The 20670-nt window shown below is 43.1% G+C and overlaps 1 protein-coding gene across 1 annotated transcript in view; it reads left to right on the top strand.

Moving 5' to 3' along the window:
- The window catches only part of PRIMPOL (primase and DNA directed polymerase), a 157510-nt gene that overhangs the window by 72628 nt on the left and 64212 nt on the right, over positions 1–20670 (top strand). The window contains 1 exon segment of the mRNA XM_030191501.1: positions 17176–17323. Within this exon segment, the coding sequence (XP_030047361.1) occupies positions 17176–17323 (148 nt within the window).

The raw sequence follows: 20670 nt of genomic DNA, 5'->3' as shown, positions 1-20670 counted from the left end.
GGTACGGCCTCCAAAACTGAACACAATACTCCAGGTGGGGCCTCACCAACGTCTTATACAGGGGCATTAAAACCTCCTTTCTTCTGCTGGTCACACCTCTCTCTATACAGCCTAGCAACCTTCTCGCTACGGCCACTGCCTTGTCGCACTGTTTCATCGCCTTCAGGTCCTCAGATACTATCACCACAAGATCCCTCTCCCCGTCCGTGTCTATCAGGCTCTCCCCACCTAACACATACGCCTCCCTTGGATTTCTACTCCCTAAGTGCATCACTTTGCATTTCTTCGCATTGAATTTTAATTGCCAAATGTTAGACCATTCTTCCAGTTTCTTCAGATCTTTTTTCATGTTTTTCACTCCCTCCGGGGTGTCCACTCTGTTGCAAATCTTGGTGTCATCCGCAAAAAGGCAAACTTTACCTTGTAACCCTTCGGCAATGTCACTCACAAACATATTGAACAGAATGGGCCCCAGCACCAATCCCTGAGGCACTCCACTACTCACCTTTCCCTCCTCCGAGCGAACTCCATTTACCACCACCCTCTGGCGTCTGCCCATCAACCAGTTCCTAATCCAGTTCACCACTTCGGGTCCTATCTTCAGCCCTTCTAGTTTATTCAAGAGCCTCCTGTGGGGAACCATGTCAAAAGCCTTGCTGAAATCTAAGTAGATGACGTCCATAGCACGTCCTTGATTTAATTCTTCTGTCACCCAGTCAAAGAATTCAATGAGATTCGTTTGGCACGATTTCCCTTTGGTGAAACCATGTTGTCTCGGATCTTGCAACTTATTGGCTTCCAGGAAATTCACTATCCTTTCCTTCAGCATGGCTTCCATTACTTTTCCAATAACTGAAGTGAGGCTTACCGGCCTGTAGTTTCCAGCTTCTTCCCTATCACCACTTCTGTGAAGAGGGACCACCTCCACCGTTCTCCAATCCCTCGGAACCTCTCCCGTCTCTAAGGATTTCTTAAACAAATCTTTAAGAGGACCCGCCAGAACCTCTCTGAGCTCCCTCAGTATTCTGGGGTGGATCCCGTCCGGCCCCATGGCTTTGTCCACCTTTAGCTTTCCAAGTTGTTCATATACACTCTCTTCCGTGAACGGTGCTCTATCCACTTCATTCTCAGGTGTACTTTTGCCAGTCCCTCTCAGTCCTTCCCCAGGATTTTCTTCAGTGAAAACAGAACAAAAGTATCTATTTAGCAAATTGGCTTTTTCTTCATCAATTTCTACATAGTGTTTTGCTGTATCTTTTAGTCTCAGAGTGTATGATCTGGTGGGGGAGGTAGTGGTGATGGGGCTGCTTGATAGCAGTAATCATAATATAATCAGATTTGATATTAGCTTTGGAGTAAGTATACACAGGAAATCCAGTGTGTTAGCGTTTAACTTTCAAAAGGAGACTATGATAAAATGAGAAGAACGGTTAAAAAAAAAACTTAGAGGAGCAGCTGCGAGTGTCAGAAATGTACATCAGCCAAGGATGCTGTTTAAAAATACCATCCTGGCTGCCCAGGCCAAATATATCCCGTGTATTAAAAAATGAAGGAGGAAGACCAAACGACAGCCGACACGGTTAAAAAGTGAGGTGAAGGAAGCTATTGGAGCTAAAAGAAAATCCTTTAGAAAATGGAAGAAGGAACCGACTGAAAATAATAAGAAACAGCATAAGGAATGCGAAGTCAAATACAAAACGTTGATAAGGAAGGCAAAGAGGGACTTTGAAAAAAAGATGGCGTTGAAGGCAAAAACACATAGCAAAATTTTTTTTTAGGTATATTAAAAGCAAGAAGCCAGCAAAAGAATTGGTTGGACTGCTACATGACCGAGGGGTAAAAGGGGCAATCAGGGAAGACAAAGCCATAGCGGAGAGATTAAATGAATTCTTTGCTTCGGTCTTCACCGAGGAAGATTTGGGAGAGATACTAGTACCAGAAATAGTATTCAAAGCTGACTAGTCGGAGAAACTGAATGAAATCCCTATAAACCTGGAGGATGTAATTTGACAAATTGAAGAGTAGCAAATCTCCTGGACTGGATGTTATTCATCCCAGAGTATTGATAGAATTGAAAAATGAATTTGCGGAGCCATTGTTAGTAATATGTAATTTATCTTTAAAATCGAGCGTCGTAGCGTAAGATTGGAGGGTGGCCAGTGTAACGCTGATTAAAAAAAAAAAAAAAGGGTCCAGAGGAGATCCGGAAATTATAGACCAGTGAGCTTGATGTCAGTGCCGGGCAAAATGGTAGAGACTATTATAAAGAACAAAATTACTAAACATTTATTCAAAGCATGGATTAATAAGACAAAGCCAACGTGGATTTAGTGACAGGAAATTTTGCCTCACCAATCCATTACATTTCTTTGACGGGGTGAACGAACATGTGGATAAAGGTGAGCAGGTTGATATTGTGTATTTGGATTTTCAAAAGGCATTTGACAAAGTATCTCATGAAAGACTCCAGGGGAAACTGGAGAGTCATGGGTTAGGAGGTAGTGTACTATTGTGGATTAAAAACTGGTAAAAATATAGGAAACAGAGAGTAGGGTTACATGGAGGGGCATAATCGAAAGGTATGCCCAAGTTTTGCTGAGGACGTCCTCGCAAAACTTCCCGATGGAGGGGTGGGGAAACCCGTATTATTGAAACAAGATGGAAGTCTATCTTTTGTTTCGATAATACGGTCGGGGACACCCAAATCTTGAAATTTAGGTTGTCCTTAGAGATGGTCGTCCCTAGACTTGGACGCTTTTGATTTTCGGCGATAATGGAAACCATGGACGGCCATCTCAGAAACGACCAAATGTAAGCCCTTTGGTCATGGGAGGAGCCAGCATTTGTAGTGCACTGGTCCCCCTCACATGCCAGGACACCAACTGGGCACCCTAAGGGGCACTGCAGTGGACTTCAGAAATTGCTCCCAGGTACATAGCTCTCTTACCTTGTGTGCTGAGCCCCCCCCCCCCCCAAACCCACTACCCACAACTGTACACCATTACCATAATCCATATGGGTGAAGGGGGCACCTAGATGTGGGTACAGTGGGTTTCTGGTGGGTTTTGAAGGACTCACATTTACCACCACAAGTGTAACAGGTAGGGGGGGGGGGATGGGCCTGGGTCCGCCTGCCTGAAATGCACTGCACCCACTAAAACTGCTCCAGGGACCTGCATACTGCTGTGATGGACCTGAGTATGACATCTGAGGCTGGCAAAAAATACTTTGAAAGATGTTTTTTGAGGGTGGGAGGGGGTTATTGACCACTGGGAGAGTAAGGGGAGGTCATCCCTGATTCCCTCCAGTGGTCATCTGGTCAGTTCGGGCACCTGTTTGAGGCTTGGGTGTAAGAAAAACAGGACCAGGTAAAGTCGTCCCAAATGCTCATCAGGGACGCCCTTCTTTTTTTCCATTATGGGTTGAGGACGTCCATGTGTTAGGCACGCCCAAGTCTCACCTTCGCTACGCCTCCGACATGCCCCCGTGAACTTTGGTTGTCTCCGCGACGGAAAGCAGTTGGGGAAGCCCAAAATCAGCTTTCGATTATACCGATTTGGGCGACCCTGGGAGAAGGACGCCCATCTTCCGATTTGTGTCGAAAGATGGGCATCCTTTTCTTTCGAAAATGAGCCTGCTGGTCCGTATTCTCAAAGGAGAAGGGTAGATAGTGATGTTCCAGAGAACTGAAAAACAGCCAAACACAATCCAAAGGGTTGTGTAAAATGAATGTGAAGAAATGAGTAAAGTGGGAAATACCCTCAGAAACCAAGGCTCCCGCCAAGGTCTGGTCAACATGACACTATTATCTATAAAAGACTTTGTGCCCGTGATCTAGTTTCTTTCATGGGGTAATATTCCCTGCTTCACTCATTCAAGATTGCCCATATAGGAGCATCATACAAAATTGCCCATAATAGAGCACAAATTTAAAGAGTAACTGAGTAACAAAAACTGTTCAAGCTACAGCATAACATGCATCAACTTAGCTTAATGAATGCTGTCTTGACAACCCCACACTTCAACTGCTGATTTTCAACAGGGCCCAACTCGTTTCACCCATAACAGGGCTTCATCAGGAACCACTCAGTTGGATCATACTATCAGGGGTATCGGTCTCAAGCTGACTAAACTTCTCTTACGACCAACGGGGAGAGTAAGGGGAGGTCATCCCCGATTCTCTCCAGTGGTCATCTGGTCAGTTCGGGCACCTGTTTGAGGCTTGGTTGTAAGAAAAACAGGACCAGGTAAAGTCGTCCAAGTGCTCGTCAGGGACACCCTTCTTTTTTTCCATTATGGGTCGAGGACGTCCATGTGTTAGGCACGCCCAAGTCCCACCTTCGCTACGCCTCCGATATGCCCCCGTGAACTTTGGTTGTCCCCGCGACGGAAAGCAGTTGGGGACGCCCAAAATCAGCTTTCGATTATATCAATTTGGGCGACCCTGTGTGAGAAGGGCGCCCAACTTCTGATTTGTGTCGAAAGATGGGCATCCTTTTCTTTCGAAAATGAGCCTGCTGGTCAGTATTCTCAAAGGAGAAGGGTAGATAGTGATGTTCCCCAGGGGGTCTATGCTTTTTGACATATTTATAAACGAGCTAGAGATGGGAGTAACTAGTGAGGTAATTAAATTTGCTGATGACACAAAGTTATTCAAAGTTGTTAAATCGCGAGAGGATTGTGAAAAATTACAAGAGGACCTTACGAGACTGGGAGACTGGGCGTCTAAATGGCAGATGACGTTTAATGTGAGCAAGTGCAAAGAGGAACCCGAATTATAGCTATGTAATGCAAAGTTCCACGTTAGGAGTCACCAACCAAGAAAGGGATTTAGGCGTCATTGATAAAACGTTGATACCCTCTGCTCCATTGTGCCATGGCATTATTAGGAAAGGAATGGAAAACAAAAATTAGGACAGTATAATGACTTTGTATCGGTCCATGGTGTGACCATACTTCGAATATTGTGTTCAAATCTGGTTGCTGCATCTCAAAAAAGATATAGTGGAATTAGAAAAGGAACAGAGAAGGATGACAAAGATGATAAAGGGGATGGGACGACTTCCCTATGAAGAAGGCTGAAGTGGCTTGAGCTCTTCTGCTTGGAGAAAAGACGACTTAGGGCAGATATGATAGAGGTCTTTAAAATAATGAGTGGAGTGGAATGGGTAGACGTGAATCGTTTGTTTACTCTTTCCAAAAATTCTAGGACTAGGGGGCATGCGATGAAGCTACAAAGTAGTAAATTTAAAATGAATCTGAGAAAATGTTTCTTCACTCAACATGTAATTAAACTCTGGAATTCGTTGCCAGAGAATGTGGTAAAGGCGGTTAGCTTAGTGGGACTTAAAAATAATTTTGGACAGCTTCCTAAAATGACTTGGGGAAAATCCACTGCTTATTTCTGGGATAAGTAGCATAAAATGTACTGAACGTTTTGGGGATCTTGCCAGGTATTTGTGACCTGGATTGGCCACTGTTTGAAACAGAATGCTGGGCTTGATGGACCTTTGGTCTGTCCCAGTGTGACAATACTTATGTACATGGAAATACTTTTATTTTTTTTTTATTAAAAATTAATAATATGGGAAAAAAGGTAATAACTATAGAAATTACAAAAAAAAACCCCTCCAAGAACCAAACAGAAAACAAATAAAATCTCCAAGTCCACATCAAGAGGAACATCCAGATTACATGACTGACGATCAAATAAAACAAAAAATTGTAAAAAAGAAAAACACTTCCACTCTGTCTTTCCCTTACCTTACAGGCATAACTAAACGTAATTCAAATTAGCACCCTATACTCCAGATCTATACTCCAGCCTTCAAACTTGATCTCTAAGTACTGGTTTATTAACCAGAAAGTCTCCAATTGAACAGGATTTCCCCCCCCCCCCCCCCCAAAAAAAAAAAACCACAAAAAACCCATAATGGTTGTTCTTGAAGTCTATCAGGCATTTATAGGGGAATTTCAAGAAAAAACCAGAAACTCAAGCAGATCACCACACTCTTATTTAAGTCTCTGCCACCCTAGTTGCAAAGGACTCAAATACAAATCAGTTCATGGATCCAGCTTCTCATATATAAGTACACAACTCTGGAATGCACTCCCCAAAACCATGAAAACTATGTACGACCACCTCAACTTCCGGAAATCACTAAAGACTTACCTGTTCGAAAAGGCATATCCTAATGACCCAACTTAATTACGTGAATCCAGCAACTCAAAGAAACCCAAACTTGTTATGAACTTATTGAACTTTATATAACCTCCCTCTCTGTTTCCCTAATGTCTATTTCATTTAAAATAACATATCTATTTCATTTAAAATATCATCACTCTATATTTGCCTTATGCAATTGAGTTGGCCTGGAGATGACAGTGAATAACTGTATAGTTTGTCCACAAAAAAGTAAATTCTTTTTTGGAAAATATGCTCCAAGAAATTTTAATTTAAGTTCCTCTGACTGCAGTACTACTAACAATGGCATGCTTACTAATAGTATCCGGAGAAGATTCCAGAAATTTGGATAAATCCAGACTGTCAGGGGAGTTAATCACATCCATCGCACTTTCTTCCTTAAGCTCTTTAGAACCCCTAGGTAAATAATAAATATTAACTACTTCCACTGAATCAGAAACCTGCAAAATATCTTAAAGTGAACAGTCTCAAATTACGTGCACATTGAGAATTCTCAAAAGCCTCTAATTGTAGATATATTAAAAAATTATCTGTGATATTGATGTCAGAACAACTTGAGCTGCTTTACCTAAGAGTCAACCTTTGGCATTGATTGTTCAAGGGTAACTAAATGAGTCTCGTGTTTAGTCAATTTAGAGGACGCATCTACAGAAAATGTAGGGGTCCTTTTACTAATCTGCAGGAAAAAAGGCCCAGTGGCAGCGACGGGGACCATTTCTCCTGAGCACCAGGGCCCTTTTTACCACAGTGGGTAAAAAGCCTCTAAAAAAATGGCCATGTACTAAGATTACTCTTACTGCCCATTGAGGTGGCAGTAAGAGCTCCCATAGTAACCCAGTGGTAACTGGGCAGCAGTTCTTTCAGTTTCATCCGGTATTCCTCCCCGTGTTCCACTTCTTGAGATTTTCTATATTTCTGGAACACTAACTCTTTAGCCTTTATTTTCTCAGTCACTTGCTTGGAGAACCATATCGGTTTCCTTTTTCTCTTGCTTTTATTTACTCTCCTTACATAAAGGTCTGTGGCCCTATTTATTACTTCTTTCAGCCTGGACCACTGTCCTTCCACTTCTTGTACGTCCTTCCAGCCCATCAGCTCCTTCCTCAGGTATTCCCCCATTTTACTAAAGTCAGCACGCTTGAAATCCAGGACTTTGAGTTTAGAGTGGCCGCCCTCCACTTCAGCCTTCATATCAAACCAAACCGTTTGATGGTCACTGCTTCCCAGGTGTGCACCCACTCAGACATTTGACACACTGTCCCCATTTGTGAGCACCAGATCCAGCATCGCTCCCTCCCTCGTGGATTCCGTCACCATTTGTCTGAGCAGAGCACTTTGGAAAGCATCCACGATCTCTCTACTTCTTTCCGATTTTACAGACGGAACCTTCCAATCTACGTCTGGCAGATTGAAATCTCCCATCAACAGAACCTCTTTTTTTCTTTCCTAATTTTTGAATATCTGCGATCAGATCTTTATCTAGTTCCTCTAATTGTGTCAGGGGTCTGTAGACAACACCCACATGGACAGAGGTTCTATCATCTCTTTTTAAGGTGATCCATATCGCTTCTTCCTTTCCCCAGGTCTCTGTCATTTCAGTTGCCGTGATATCATTCTTTACATACAGAGCTACTCCTCCACCTTTTCGACCCTCTCTATCCTTCCTAAATAGATTATAGCCTGGTATGTTTGCATCCCATTCATGGGAACCATTGAGGCACGTCTCCTTGATTGCAACAACATGTAAGTCTGCCTCCAACATCAGGGCTTGAAGGTCATGAACTTTATTGCTTAGACTACGAGCATTTGTGGCCATCGCTTTCCATCTATATTTTCTGGTATGTGTTTCAACATTTGTGAATCTTCAGGGAAGTCACCCTCACAAGGGCCTCCCTTGTGCTTACAGTATGTCTGCGCAATTTCTGTCAATTCTTTAATATCAAATGCATCCATATTTGAGACTGCAGAAAACACTGAAATTTGTACAGGGGCCTGACTTCATTCATTCATTCATTCATTCATTCATGTCTTGAACAATCTATATGTGCAACCTTGGATTTAGAAATGCTCCAGAGAGACTGGAGAGAGAGGCAGAAAAATGGAGGCTAAATGCGTTCGGCAAGGGTTACCAGCATAAAGACCGTGCCTAAGGCTTACACTTTCAAAAAAAAAAAAGAGTACCACCTTTAACAGGGTGGTAGTTTAGATTAGAAATATATTCAATGAGAGGGTTGTTAGAACATTAAAGTTGGTCAGGAATCATTTCCAGTAAACTGTTAGCCTGCATTCACCAAGATTCATACTGACTGGAATAATAGGGAACAAAAGGGGAAAGGGAAATGAGACTGTGGTTTTTGCAACTCCATTCAAAGTGGTTTACATAGTATATACAGGTACATATTTGTACCTGGGGCAATGGGTTAAGTGACTTGCCCAGAGTCACAAGGAGCTGCAGTGGAAAACGTTTACAGTGACAGTATATTTAGTTGGGTTACCAGGGAAAGATGTGTGATGTATTATGAGGGACTGTTTCACTTAGTACCATTTCCAAAACAAGGTTGGAATATCTATTGGTCTTTTCTTAGCAACTCAAACCCATGACACAATTATTGTGACTTTTAATCCACCCTAACAAGCGAGTCTTTTCATTAGTTTACATGTCATCCAGCCTATAAGAGGTTCAGAAAGTCTTTTGATTTTTTTTTTCTCTCACCCTGTCTATAATCCACAATTACAAAGGTGCACAAGGACTTTTGATATAATCTCACCCTGTCTATGCAGCAAAAGTCTACCTAGTTTACAATGCAACAACAAAAAATTAAAGTGTACTTACCCAGCTGGAGATCCCCCTAAGAAACCAAAACGAGCTCCCCAAGATGTAAGAGATCCCCCCAAAGGTCAGATGTCAGCCTGTGGCTTTGTCGGGTTCTGAGTTTCTTTCCTTGGTTCTGGATTCACTTCTTAGGGGCAGGAGGGTTTGTAGCACAATAATACAACACACAAGTTTGGCTTGGCAAAAGGTAGTTTATCTAGAAGTCAGCTTACAGCGTTTAGGGTAGAAAGATAATTCAGCTGTTCTTCGGTGTGTCTCAGGGTCTGTCTGATGCCTTTCAGTGGATGAGAGTCCGTGTGGATGTGGAATGGATACAGGTGGGAGGGGTGTGTGAATGTGTGCTTCTATTTGCCTCTCTCTGGGGTTTTAAATACTGAATTCTTTTTCCACACACTGGCCTAATATTTGGCTTGCTTTGATCCTATGTCTCCTGATTCACCATAGAATTGTGAATTCCTGTGAACTAGCACAGTGGTATATTTTTATTGTTTTCCTATGCAGATTCTGGTTTGTTTTATTGCTCGGAAACACAGGTGTTTGTAGACATCCTTTCTTTCACTGACATTCCCAGGGGATCAGATTATGAGGGGAGGGGGGAATGTCAGAGCTGCTCTCCCAGAGGTCTTAGGTTGATATAGAGTAGGCCCTGAAGCCTCTGTTAGGTTAACTGTTAGGGGCTTGCACAGCATAAGTGAATGCTGACACCTACATCCTTCCTTCCTTCCTTGAGAACTCTGTTCATTAGGTGTGTCACTGTTATCTGTACCTTCTCCTCCAACTCCACACTCTGTTCCTTAAATCTTGCTGCACAGTGTATCTGGAATACACTTCCTGAGTTGGTACCTCATGCTCTGTCCCTGGCCCTTTTTGAGGCTGCTTTTAACTCATCGCTTTTTCACCTGTTCAGTACCCATGTGTTAAATCATTCCCATAATGAATGTAACTCACTAATCCCTTATTCGTCTTGAAAAGATTATAAACTCTGTTGAGAGGATCACGTGATGAGCTGAGGGGAGCAGATGTGACATAGCTCTCCTCTGAGGACTCGCCCGCTCTCCCGCGCCTGGGATACGGGGCCACAGTTCCTAATCACCACCACAAGCGGAGGAGAGTGCAAAGGACTTTATGGACCAATTTGTCACACGTCCAGAGCCAAGCATGCCTCCAAAAAGTGGGAAAAAAGACGAGAAAACTCGTCCTCTGGATAACAAGATGGCCGCGAGCCCGGAACCAGAGAAAGTTTCTACGGAGTTTACTGACACGCAATTACGGCAACTGTCCTTCGTAGTGAAAACTGCAATGGAACCTCAACTTCAACAGCTGCAACAACTCTCGGGTCAACTCACCCCCCTTGAATCGTTACTAGCTGAAACCACGAAACGAACTGGGGAGCTAGAACAGAGGATGTCGGCGGTGGAAGACGAGGAGGCCGGAATGGCGACGCCGTTGACAGAACTTACAAAATTGGTGCAAAAAAATACTCAGCTGGTAGGTGAATTGGAAAATAGATCGAGGAGGGACAATCTGCGGATCATTGGGTTCCCGGAATCCACGCCGGACCATTTACTATCGGAAGTGCTGGAGAAATGGTTAAAAATGGAATTTGCCCTGTCTGATAGTGTGGAGCCATTATGCGCCCATCGGGTGGGGCGTAAGCCGGGCCCAAATCAGCGATCGAGGGTAATAATGATAAAAGTACACAACTACATCCATAAAGTGGAAATTTTACGAGGGTTGCGGCAGAAGCGAGATTCTCTAGCCTTTGAAGGGACACCTGTTAAAATATTCCAGGACTTCTCAGCCGCACTGCAGGAGCGGCGTCGAGCATTTGGGCCTGTATGCAAATCCCTAGCTCTTACAAAACAAAGATTTGCTTTGATATACCCTGCGATTCTAAAAGTGTTTCATCAGGAGAAATGGCAGGTTTGCAGAGCGCCGCAGGAGGTCCCAGCAGATTTACTTCAACCCCCCTCCACCTTGAGGATTTCACATCTTATACTCAGAGAGTTCTGGGTTGATAAAGTGACTTAAAATGTTGAGGTTGTGAGTATAATTCCGGAACTGGCCAGAAATGCTAGTTGTTCTAAGTATCTTTTGTACCAGGGTGGCGGGAGAGTGTGGGGACCACCATCATTGATCTCAGTTAGTTAAAGTTTGGTTCATGGGTAGGAATAGGTTTGATAAGGAATTGGGGCAAATAAGGGGGGTGGACGGGAGGGTTGGGGAGGGGGGTGGGTTGAGATACACGATTTATGCACATTTTGCGGGTGTGATTGGGTCCACACGGGATTGGCATAACTTGGGGTGGCGATCTAGGCCACAGGATCCCTTGGGCGAGGCTGGGCGCCCGAGGAATGGAATTAACTTCTTACCATCTGCATTAGATATTCTATATCCACCCCAAAATTAAGTCCCTTCGCTTTACCATGTGGAACGTAGGGGGCATTTCGACTCCGATTAAAAGGGCGAAAATTCTAGCAGCTCTGAATAGACATAAAACAGATTTTGGTTGTTTACAGGAAACCAAACTCACAGCAGCGGAGCATGCAAAGTTACAACGACAGTGGGTGGGCGAGGTCTATTCATCTGCCTCTGGTGATCGTAAGGGAGGGGTGGCAATATTAATCCGGAAAGGATTGGCGGCTAAGTCAGAGGTAGTCGAATCGGACCAGGGAGGGCAATATATTTTGATTCGGGTGTGGGTACAAGGCAGAGAAATTATGATCCTGGGTTTGTATGGCCCAAATACTTATGATCCTAAATTTCTAGCTCGGTTAACACGATTGTGTATGCCCTACCACTCGAAACAGCTCATGGTGATGGGGGATTTTAATCTGGTGTCCCATCCACAATATGATTGTTCTAATCCACACTCTGCACATAGGGGAGGACCGAGGTCGCACGCTCTCTCCCATTTTATGCAAACACTCAACTTGGTGGATTCATGGCGTGGCCTTCACCCCACTGAGCGAGACTACACTCATGAATCTCGAGCCCATGGGACTTTTTCCCGATTGGATTATATATTAGTCTCTCACTCTATGTTCCCATGGGTGTTGAATGTAGAGATTGGCTCGGAGGAGGTCTCGGACCACTCCCTAGTGTGGATGGATATGGAGTCTCCTGGCTTCTACCAGCAGGCCGGGAAGTGGAGGTTTCCCACCCACCTTTATCAAGACAAAGATTTTAGAGTGCACTTAAATCAGAAGTGGGAAGAATTCTCTCAAAATAATGACCAACATAGAACCCAACCTGGCCTGTTTTGGGCAACTGCTAAAGCAGTGTTGCGAGGCGATATCATAGCCTATGTATCAGCTTATAATAAAAAAATTGCCTCAGCAATCCTGAAATTAGAAAAAGATCTTAAAAGAGCAAAAACACAACATCTTAAATTCCCTACCCCTGCCACTAAGGAACAGCTCCACACAACTCAACTCTTTGTTGCATCAACGAGCCCGACGTTACATGGCATACCAAAAATATAGATTTCAGCGATATGGGGACCGGTCAGGGACCTTTTTAACTAGATTGGTTAAATCCTGGGGCCCGCGAAGTCCGATCGTCACTATTAGGGATAATAAAGGGAACCTCCACAACAAGAGTGAGAAAATAGCGGAAGTTTTTTAAAAAAAATTTTAGCTCTCTTTATGAGTCATCCCAGACCTCGGGCAGCACAGAGATCATCAATTTTTTAGATCAAGTAGGTCTACCGCATTTGACAGAACAGGAAAAGAGCTCCCTCGGGCTTCCAGTCAATCTCAAAGAAATACAAGAAGTAATTAAATCTTTACTCACGGGATCTGCTCCCGGGCCAGATGGATTTTCGGGGGAGTTCTATAAGCTGTTGCCCCCATCTTTCTATCCCAGTATTCATGACTTTTATGAACAGATCATAGAGAATGGTAAATTTCCACCATACTTCAACCAGGCGTACGTTAATTCACAAACCAGATAAACCGGAGGATCAGGCTAATTCTTTTAGAACTATCTCCCTAATTAACGTCGATTTAAAAATCCTGGCCAAAATCATAGCGAATCGGTTATCCAATCTGTTGCCTAGATTGGTGGGGGAGGAGCAGGTAGGCTTTGTAAAATCTAGACAAGCTGCTAGCAATGTTCGAAGGCTGCTACTGGCCATGGCACATAGCCAACATCAGCGGATTCCAACCTGTCTATATTCCCTCGATGCTGAAAAAGCATTTGACAAGCTAGAATGGGAATATATGTTCACCGTGTTAACTCATATGGGATTTGGTGGGTGGTCTCTTGGGGCTATCAGAGCCCTGTATTCTGGACCAGAGGCAGCAGTACTAATCAATGGAATGCAGTCACAAATATTCCCAATAAACAAGGGGACTAGGCAGGAATGTCCTCTCTCCCCATCGCTTTTTATATTAGCCATGGAACCCCTCTTACGAGCAGTCAAACAGTCGGAGGAGATTCCGGGGGTGAGAGTCGGGGGAGAAACAATTAAGGCCTTATCCTTTGCAGATGATCTCCTGATTATCACGACTCAGCCACAGGCTGCATTGGGAAAATTGTTGGATATGATTCAAGAGTTCGGGAGACTATCAGGTTTTACTCTAAATGTGCATAAATCTATAGACCTCAGGGTTTTTCCTACCACAAAGGGCACATGGGAATCGGGCACCCCTCTATCCTGGGCAGAAAATAAAATTAGATACCTTGGCACGTGTATAACCCAGGATATGTCAAGATTATACTATGAGAATGTAACTCCCTTGATGGAAATGACATGTTATAAACTGAGATTATGGACAGATTACCCCCTATCCTTACTGGGCAGAATAGCTTTGTACAACATTCTCCTGGTGCCGAAATGGATTTACACTTTTCAGACATTGCCACTCTTCCTCAAACCAGAAGACGAGAAAAAATTGAATAAACATCTACAAAGCTTCCTATGGAGGAGGAAAAGGGCTCGACTCTCTGTTAATACCTTGTGCGTTCCAGTGGAGCATGGAGGGTTGGGTTTGCTGAGCATTCGCTACCTTACCATAGCTAGTGGCATGCGTCATATATCAGACTGGTTCTGAGCCACTTCGAACTTTTCAGCTACCTCAATAGAAACAATTCTTACTCGGAACACTCATTTCAGTTGTTTGCTTCATGTGGGAAGCGGGCCACTTCCTCCCATACTGACTGATTCACACATTCTACCTACAGCAAAGGCAACATGGAGATGGATCTGTCGCCACCACCAGTTTTCAGCGCGAACGACTCCATTTATGTCAATTTGTGGTAATCCTAAGTTCCCCCCAGGAAACCTTTATCCTGCATTCCTTAGATGGCAGAGACATGGGCTAATCTATTTAGTTCACGTTCTAACGGAGGAGGGTCAGATGCGAACGTTTGAGGAGCTACGAAAACAATTTAAGTTGTTGCCCTCTGATCGTTTCCATTATTACCAGCTGCAACACTATGTTCGGAGCATTCCTTGGGTAACTCTAACTGAAGATGTCTAGGAGGAATTGTCCTCCGCCTTCTCCTTGCAAGCACAAATGAAAGTTCCAATGCGGATGCATCACAGACAAATTAGAGACTCAGTACAGGAACCTAATTTTACAGCATTGGCGGCAAGTTGGAGAGAGGAGTTGGCAGCGCCCGTGTCAAGGGCAACTTTTCAAGACTTTGTTCTGCGCATCAAAAGCACCTCTAGGCTGGTGTCGTATCAAGAGATGGACTATAAGTTTGCAATGCGGATGCATATGCCGCCTCGACGGGCATTCTATGTGGGAGTGTCCCCGGATGGCGCATGTCCTAAATGTTTGGCCCCGGGTGTCTCCTTGGGTCATATGTTTTGGTCCTGTCCGAAGATAATAGCCTTTTGGACTGCTCTTTTACATTACATATCTGAACTGTGGCACTCTACATGGAGGCGTACCCCCCTCCTATTGTTTGGACTTCCGTCTTTGATAGGCCCTCTACCATCAGGGTTTAAGGGATTTGTGCGCCGATCCACAATGAGGCATATTTTCAAAGCACTTTGGGAGGCTAAGTTCCATAGGTTTCTATGGAACTTTGGGAGGCTAAGTGCTTTGAAAATATGCCTCAAAAGCAGCTAAATCAGTCATTTTGAAAGAATGGATTTCACCCAAAAAGCCTACAGTCCAACAATGGCGCAGCAAAATGATTGAATTTATGAAGTTTGAGTGGAGAGTGGCTGGGTCTGATCCGAAATTCCTAGAATCTGCTTTTTTCCGGGTTTGGACTCCATTTTGGCAAACTGTTACCCCGGCGGGGAAAGGACATCTCATGAACATGTGAAATCCCGTGTTAGACCTAGAGTATTTAGTGGTAATCGTGTATCTTCTTTCTCTGGGGGGGGAGGGGGAAGGGGGGAGTTTGGGGAAAAGGGCTCTTAATTCTGTACCCTGTTTTTGCTGTACCATGTTTACTTTGTTGTTCTTGCTTGCACGACTTACAATAAACAGAAATTGAGAGAAGAAGTTTTAACGGAGAGATAGAGAGGGCTCTTCACAGAGCCTCATGTACTGGGAATAAAGGGAAACACTGAAAAGGAGACATGTAAATATATTCTAAGAGCCTCTATACTACTACTGTCTCTGCCTTAATAGTCTCTGTTTACTCTTGCCTATTTTTGAAGTAAATTATTATTGTGGTTCGGAGCACATCAATTGTGTTTTCTGCTTTTATTCTGAGAACTGACAAGCCTGATGCTCAGAAGCAGAGACTGTCTCTTACATGGTTGTGTACAGTGCTGTGTACATCTGGTAGCGCTAGAAATAACTAGTAGTAGGTATCTCAGCATTGTTCTAACCCAGCTTCTTTTGAGTCACTAAACGTCTGTGATTTAAAATTCCTTACTTGGAAGGTCTTATTTTCATTGTTAGTAACTTTGGTACATAGAGTTGGTGAGCGTCAGATTCTAGTGATTGATCCAGCCTACACTAAGTTTTTCAACGTGAGTGGTTCTGCTCACCTATCTGAAGTTTCTTCCTAAGGTGATGTCAGATTTCTGCTTAAATCTGTTGATCATTCTGCCAGTGTTTTACCCTTGGCCTCAAAGGTTGAAAATGCCATGCACACTTTGAATTCCGAAAGAGCTTTTGGAAGTTTATTTGTGACATTTATATCCCACATTATCCCAAACAAGTTTGAGTTCAATGTAGCTTAAGTTGACTAAAGCCCTTAGAACGTCCACTCAGCTTTTTAATTCTTTTGATTCTGATTAAACTGAGCCTACTGTTGTCAAATGCACTTTATTCAGTTGGCTAGCAGAGCACATTTCCTTCACTTCTGCCCAAGCAGACCTGACCCCTAAAAGTCTTGGCAAGGCTCATAATGTGAGCCATGGCTGCATTAGTAACTGACTTGAGGTCAGCCTCCATGGAAGACATTTGTGACATGGATTTCAGTCCATACCGTCCACTATTTGGAAAGGGACTCCTACTGTTACAGTAGGTTTGGCCACTCAGTTCTCTAGAACCTCTTTGGGGATTAGAATTCAACTCTATCCTCTAGGTCCATTTCTTTTTTTCCAACTACCACACACACAAAAAAAGATAGCTTTTAAAATGACTAGGAACCACCAAAGATGGATGTCGTATGCTTATTGCAGCCCTCTTTTTGTTCATCAGTTTCTCTTTTTCTGTTGAAGACAGCCTATTGCTAGGGAATCCCATCTATGAGGACATACTTTGCTTGTCCTTAGAGAAAACCAAGTTTATCTCTAGTAGGTTTTCTCTGTGGAATGCAGGATTCCAGTTGTCACATACCTATCAACCTCCCATAAGAGCTGTTGACTACTCTGTTTTATTAAAGCCTGAGTGATGTCCTGCACTATAGTGCTGAGTGGGAATTTATGCACGTGCACAGTAGGATTTCGCCAAAGCTACCAGACAAATCTCAGCTCAGGAAGCTTCTCCACTTGAGATCTATTGAGTGATGTCACTTACCCATGTGTTAGGTGTTGTAACCTGCTGTCCATGGAGAACTCTTGCTACAGATAAGTAACCTTGTTTTCTTCATATTCTCTTTGTTCCCCTCTACTTGCTCCACTCTTCCCTCCCCTTATTTTTCTTTCTTTCAATCCTAGCCTTTACATATTGCTACTATTTTTGTGAATTATAGCTGTGATACCTTTATTTTTCAGTACATAATTAAGAAACTGGAAGAGATTCATGGAATCAAGTGCTCAGCAGAAGACGTTTTAAATTTAGATTCTAGTACAAATGAAAAATTTAGCCGTCATTTAATATTCCTGCTCCAAAATGCAGCATTTAAAGATAATAATCATGTTGGTAAGTTTTTTTTTTGTTTTTGTTTTTTTCCCTATATATAAATATTTGGAATCTTTTATGGTACAATTATGTATTTTCTAACAATTAAGGGGCTCCTTTTACAAAGTGGTGCTACTGATTAGCGGCACACACTGAATGTAAAGAAGCCCATTCAATTCCCATGGGCTTCTTTGCATTCATCACATGCTAATCGGTAGCATTGCTTTGTAAAAGAAGCCCAAGGTAAATAATTGTGGTGTTATACTTTCCCTTTTATGTATTGTTTATAGACATAAGGGGGGTTGTTTAAATTTAGCTCCAGTTATCTGCAGCAGGGCCCATAGGAACAAAATGGGTCCTGCTGCAGATAACTTGAGCTAAGCTTTAGTAAATAGGGGGGAAGGTGAGGTATTGACTTATGTAGTAAATATGGTCTTATTTTTATATTTTGTACTTTAATGATTTGCTATGTATTTTATTTTACATTTTTGTTATTAATATAATCTATTTGTGATTTATTATGGAAGACATGATATTGTAAGAAGATCTATTGAATGTTTACTAACTTTGGGCTAAGTTTACTAAGCGGCACTATGGGCGTGTTAGCGTTTTTAATGCGTGTAAATGGTGTACGCGTGTTAAACGCTAACGCGCCCATAGAAATGTATAGGCGCGTTGGCATTTAACATGCCTTAAATTTACAGGTGTGTTAAAAACGCTAACACACCTTAGTAAACATACCCCTTTGGTTTTAAAACACCAATTTTTCTTTGGTTTTTTTTTTTATGAGTAAAAGTAGTTCTCCTTTCTGAAAAACTGGCCCCAACTGAACTGAGCAGCCTTTCACTTGGCAAACTTTGGGGGGGGGGGGGGGGGTGAGGAGAAGGTATTACGTGCTCTGTATTGTTCTGTGCTGCTGCTATATTTTACTTTTGTGCTTTCCTCCTTTCTGTTACAGAGACACTGAACTTCATTGGGTCCTCCTCTGAACCTTGCTTCTCAAATCCGTCTTGGGTCTGCCTGTTGCACTGACATGCTGGAAGCATCAAACTTGATTGGGTCCCCCACTGTGCCCAGTTTTTCATTTTGAAAGAATGTGACCAATGTGGCTCATATTTCATTTTCCTCATTTTCTGCCTTGCTTTCGTTTCATGACTAGACATCTCTTTAGAACTCAGCTTTGAACTCTGCCTTTGATTTAATTGCACCTCTTTGCCCTGTCCCTTCAAATATATCATCATTCAAACTTGCGTTTAGTCAAACACCAGACATCACACAGAGCAACAGTGGAGAAAATGTGATTTTTGCCTCTCTGGCCTTTCTTCAAGAACTTGCATTGTCTTTACCAGAAGGAAAAGTCAGACACATAGAGACAATTTTACATCTCAGAAAATTAGTAAAGCTATCAACCATTCCAAAAGGATCATCTTCCCTATTAGTTGACCTGACTTCTTTAAGCAAGAGAGGTTCTGCTGCTGGTGCCCTATCAGCATATGAGGTGGCTCATTTCTTTAGCTCCAAAGTCAAGGCTCTTTGTGACGGTCTCCCTTCTGTATCCACTTCTCATACCCCTGCTGTGCCTTCTCACATCTGGTCCACTTTTAATCTAACACATACTCTTCCCTTCTCCACAATAACTACTTCTCTGGATCCCATTCCTTCCAGTTGGATTCAGCTTACCCATTATGGTCTCATTGCTTTAGCCATCCTTTTATTTAACAATAGCCTGAGTACTGATGGGTTCCTAGCCATTGGAAACAGGCTGTTATCCATTCAATTTTATTCTTTTCCAAGCTACCATGTGTACCGTCCAATCTGTACTCGCCAATTATAACCCAATTTCTAATCTTGGCTTCATCTCTAAAATTGCAGAAAGTGTTTTTAATCAACTCGCTGAACACATCGAAGCATCCAAAGTTATTCATCCTCACCTAGACAATGTCATAGTACAGTAATCTCGATTATGCGATGTAAATGGGACCGACCCATTGTCGGATAAGTGAAAAGCCAGATAATATGGAAAACACTGCTTAAACCCCTCAAACAATGCATAAACAAAGGCATAGAGTTCCCGATTTTCAAAAAAAGTTCTAATTCAAAAATTTGTAATAGAAATAAATGCAATGACTTCACTAGGGGGAGGGGTTGTCTTTCAGATATGTTAGATGGTCAGATTAACAAAGGACGGATAATAGGAGGAGGAGGAGTGACCTAGTGGTTAGAGCACTGGTCTTAAACTAAATAATATTTTAGAGGGGAAGATACCCAATCAACAAATCATACAAAATATACAGGGTTCTCTTCTAAATCATAAGCAAACATGGAGAGTGTTACAGGAGGAAAAGCCTCAAGAAGCTCCTAGATATACTTTACAATCTTACAGGAGCAGGACTTCTTCATCATCAGCAAAAACCTCCTTTATTTACAAAAACAGCCCAAAATCCATTCATAGAACTTAGCTTTGGCTGCCGGGTCTCTTCTCTTCTCTTTCTTCAGACAATCTATTCAAACCGACCTTGATCAACGGTGGCCAGCGTTTCAAATACCTGCTTCAGGATCACAGGCCAGAAGAATTTCAGTTCCGTTCAAACAAGAGACCTCTGCAGCCTCCGTCCGGCTTGTTTGAATGGAATTGAAATTCTTCTGGCCTATGATCCTGAAGCAGGTATTTGAAATGCTGGCCGCTGTTGATTAGACAGTCCTGCGGTCCAGAGACTATGTCCTTTCACTGCTTTTTCTTCAACATAAAATTGCATAAACTTAGTTGACTTTCCAGGGTCTTATTTGCACTTCAAACAGGCAGAATTTTAGTTTCAGCAGCATGCTTTTATATTTGTTACCATTTTTGTGCTTTAAATGTTATTTAAAGTGGAGGTTGTAAAGTTTTATTGTCTGGCCTGTGCTGCAGGAATTCATGTACTTGGTGCATATAGCTGTGCTTGGATCTTCGTCCATTACTATAAAGTTCTTCTGTATGTGACTTTTCATATTTTCTTTAAAAGTAAGATTTAACAGCACTCTTTTATCCTATATAATAATTCTCACCTCCAACGTTCTATCTGTCTTGCTGCCTGTGCCCGTGGCTTTCTTCGGCATTGGTCTGCTAGGTTCCGTACATCAGGCTGATGTCACACGCAGCACTGACCAACCGAACGACAGCAGCACGAGGCCCTGTCCTCGCTGCCACGCCCCTCCCCCAAGGTCGCCGCTGACCCCTCCACCCCCCCAAAGGTCGCCATTGCTCCCCGCTCCACCCCTCCCGAGGTCGCCGCAGCTACTGCTTTCCCCTTCACCCCCCCCCCGAGGTCGCCTCTCTCCCCCTGCTCCCCGCTCCACCCCTCCCGAGGTCGCCACCCCCCTCCGAGGTC

Source organism: Microcaecilia unicolor, chromosome 2, assembly GCF_901765095.1.
Source record: "Microcaecilia unicolor chromosome 2, aMicUni1.1, whole genome shotgun sequence".
NCBI classification, from domain to species: Eukaryota; Metazoa; Chordata; class Amphibia; order Gymnophiona; family Siphonopidae; genus Microcaecilia; species Microcaecilia unicolor.
The sequence above is the reverse complement of the archived record's forward strand: the minus strand, read 5'-3'. Positions and strand labels throughout refer to the sequence as shown.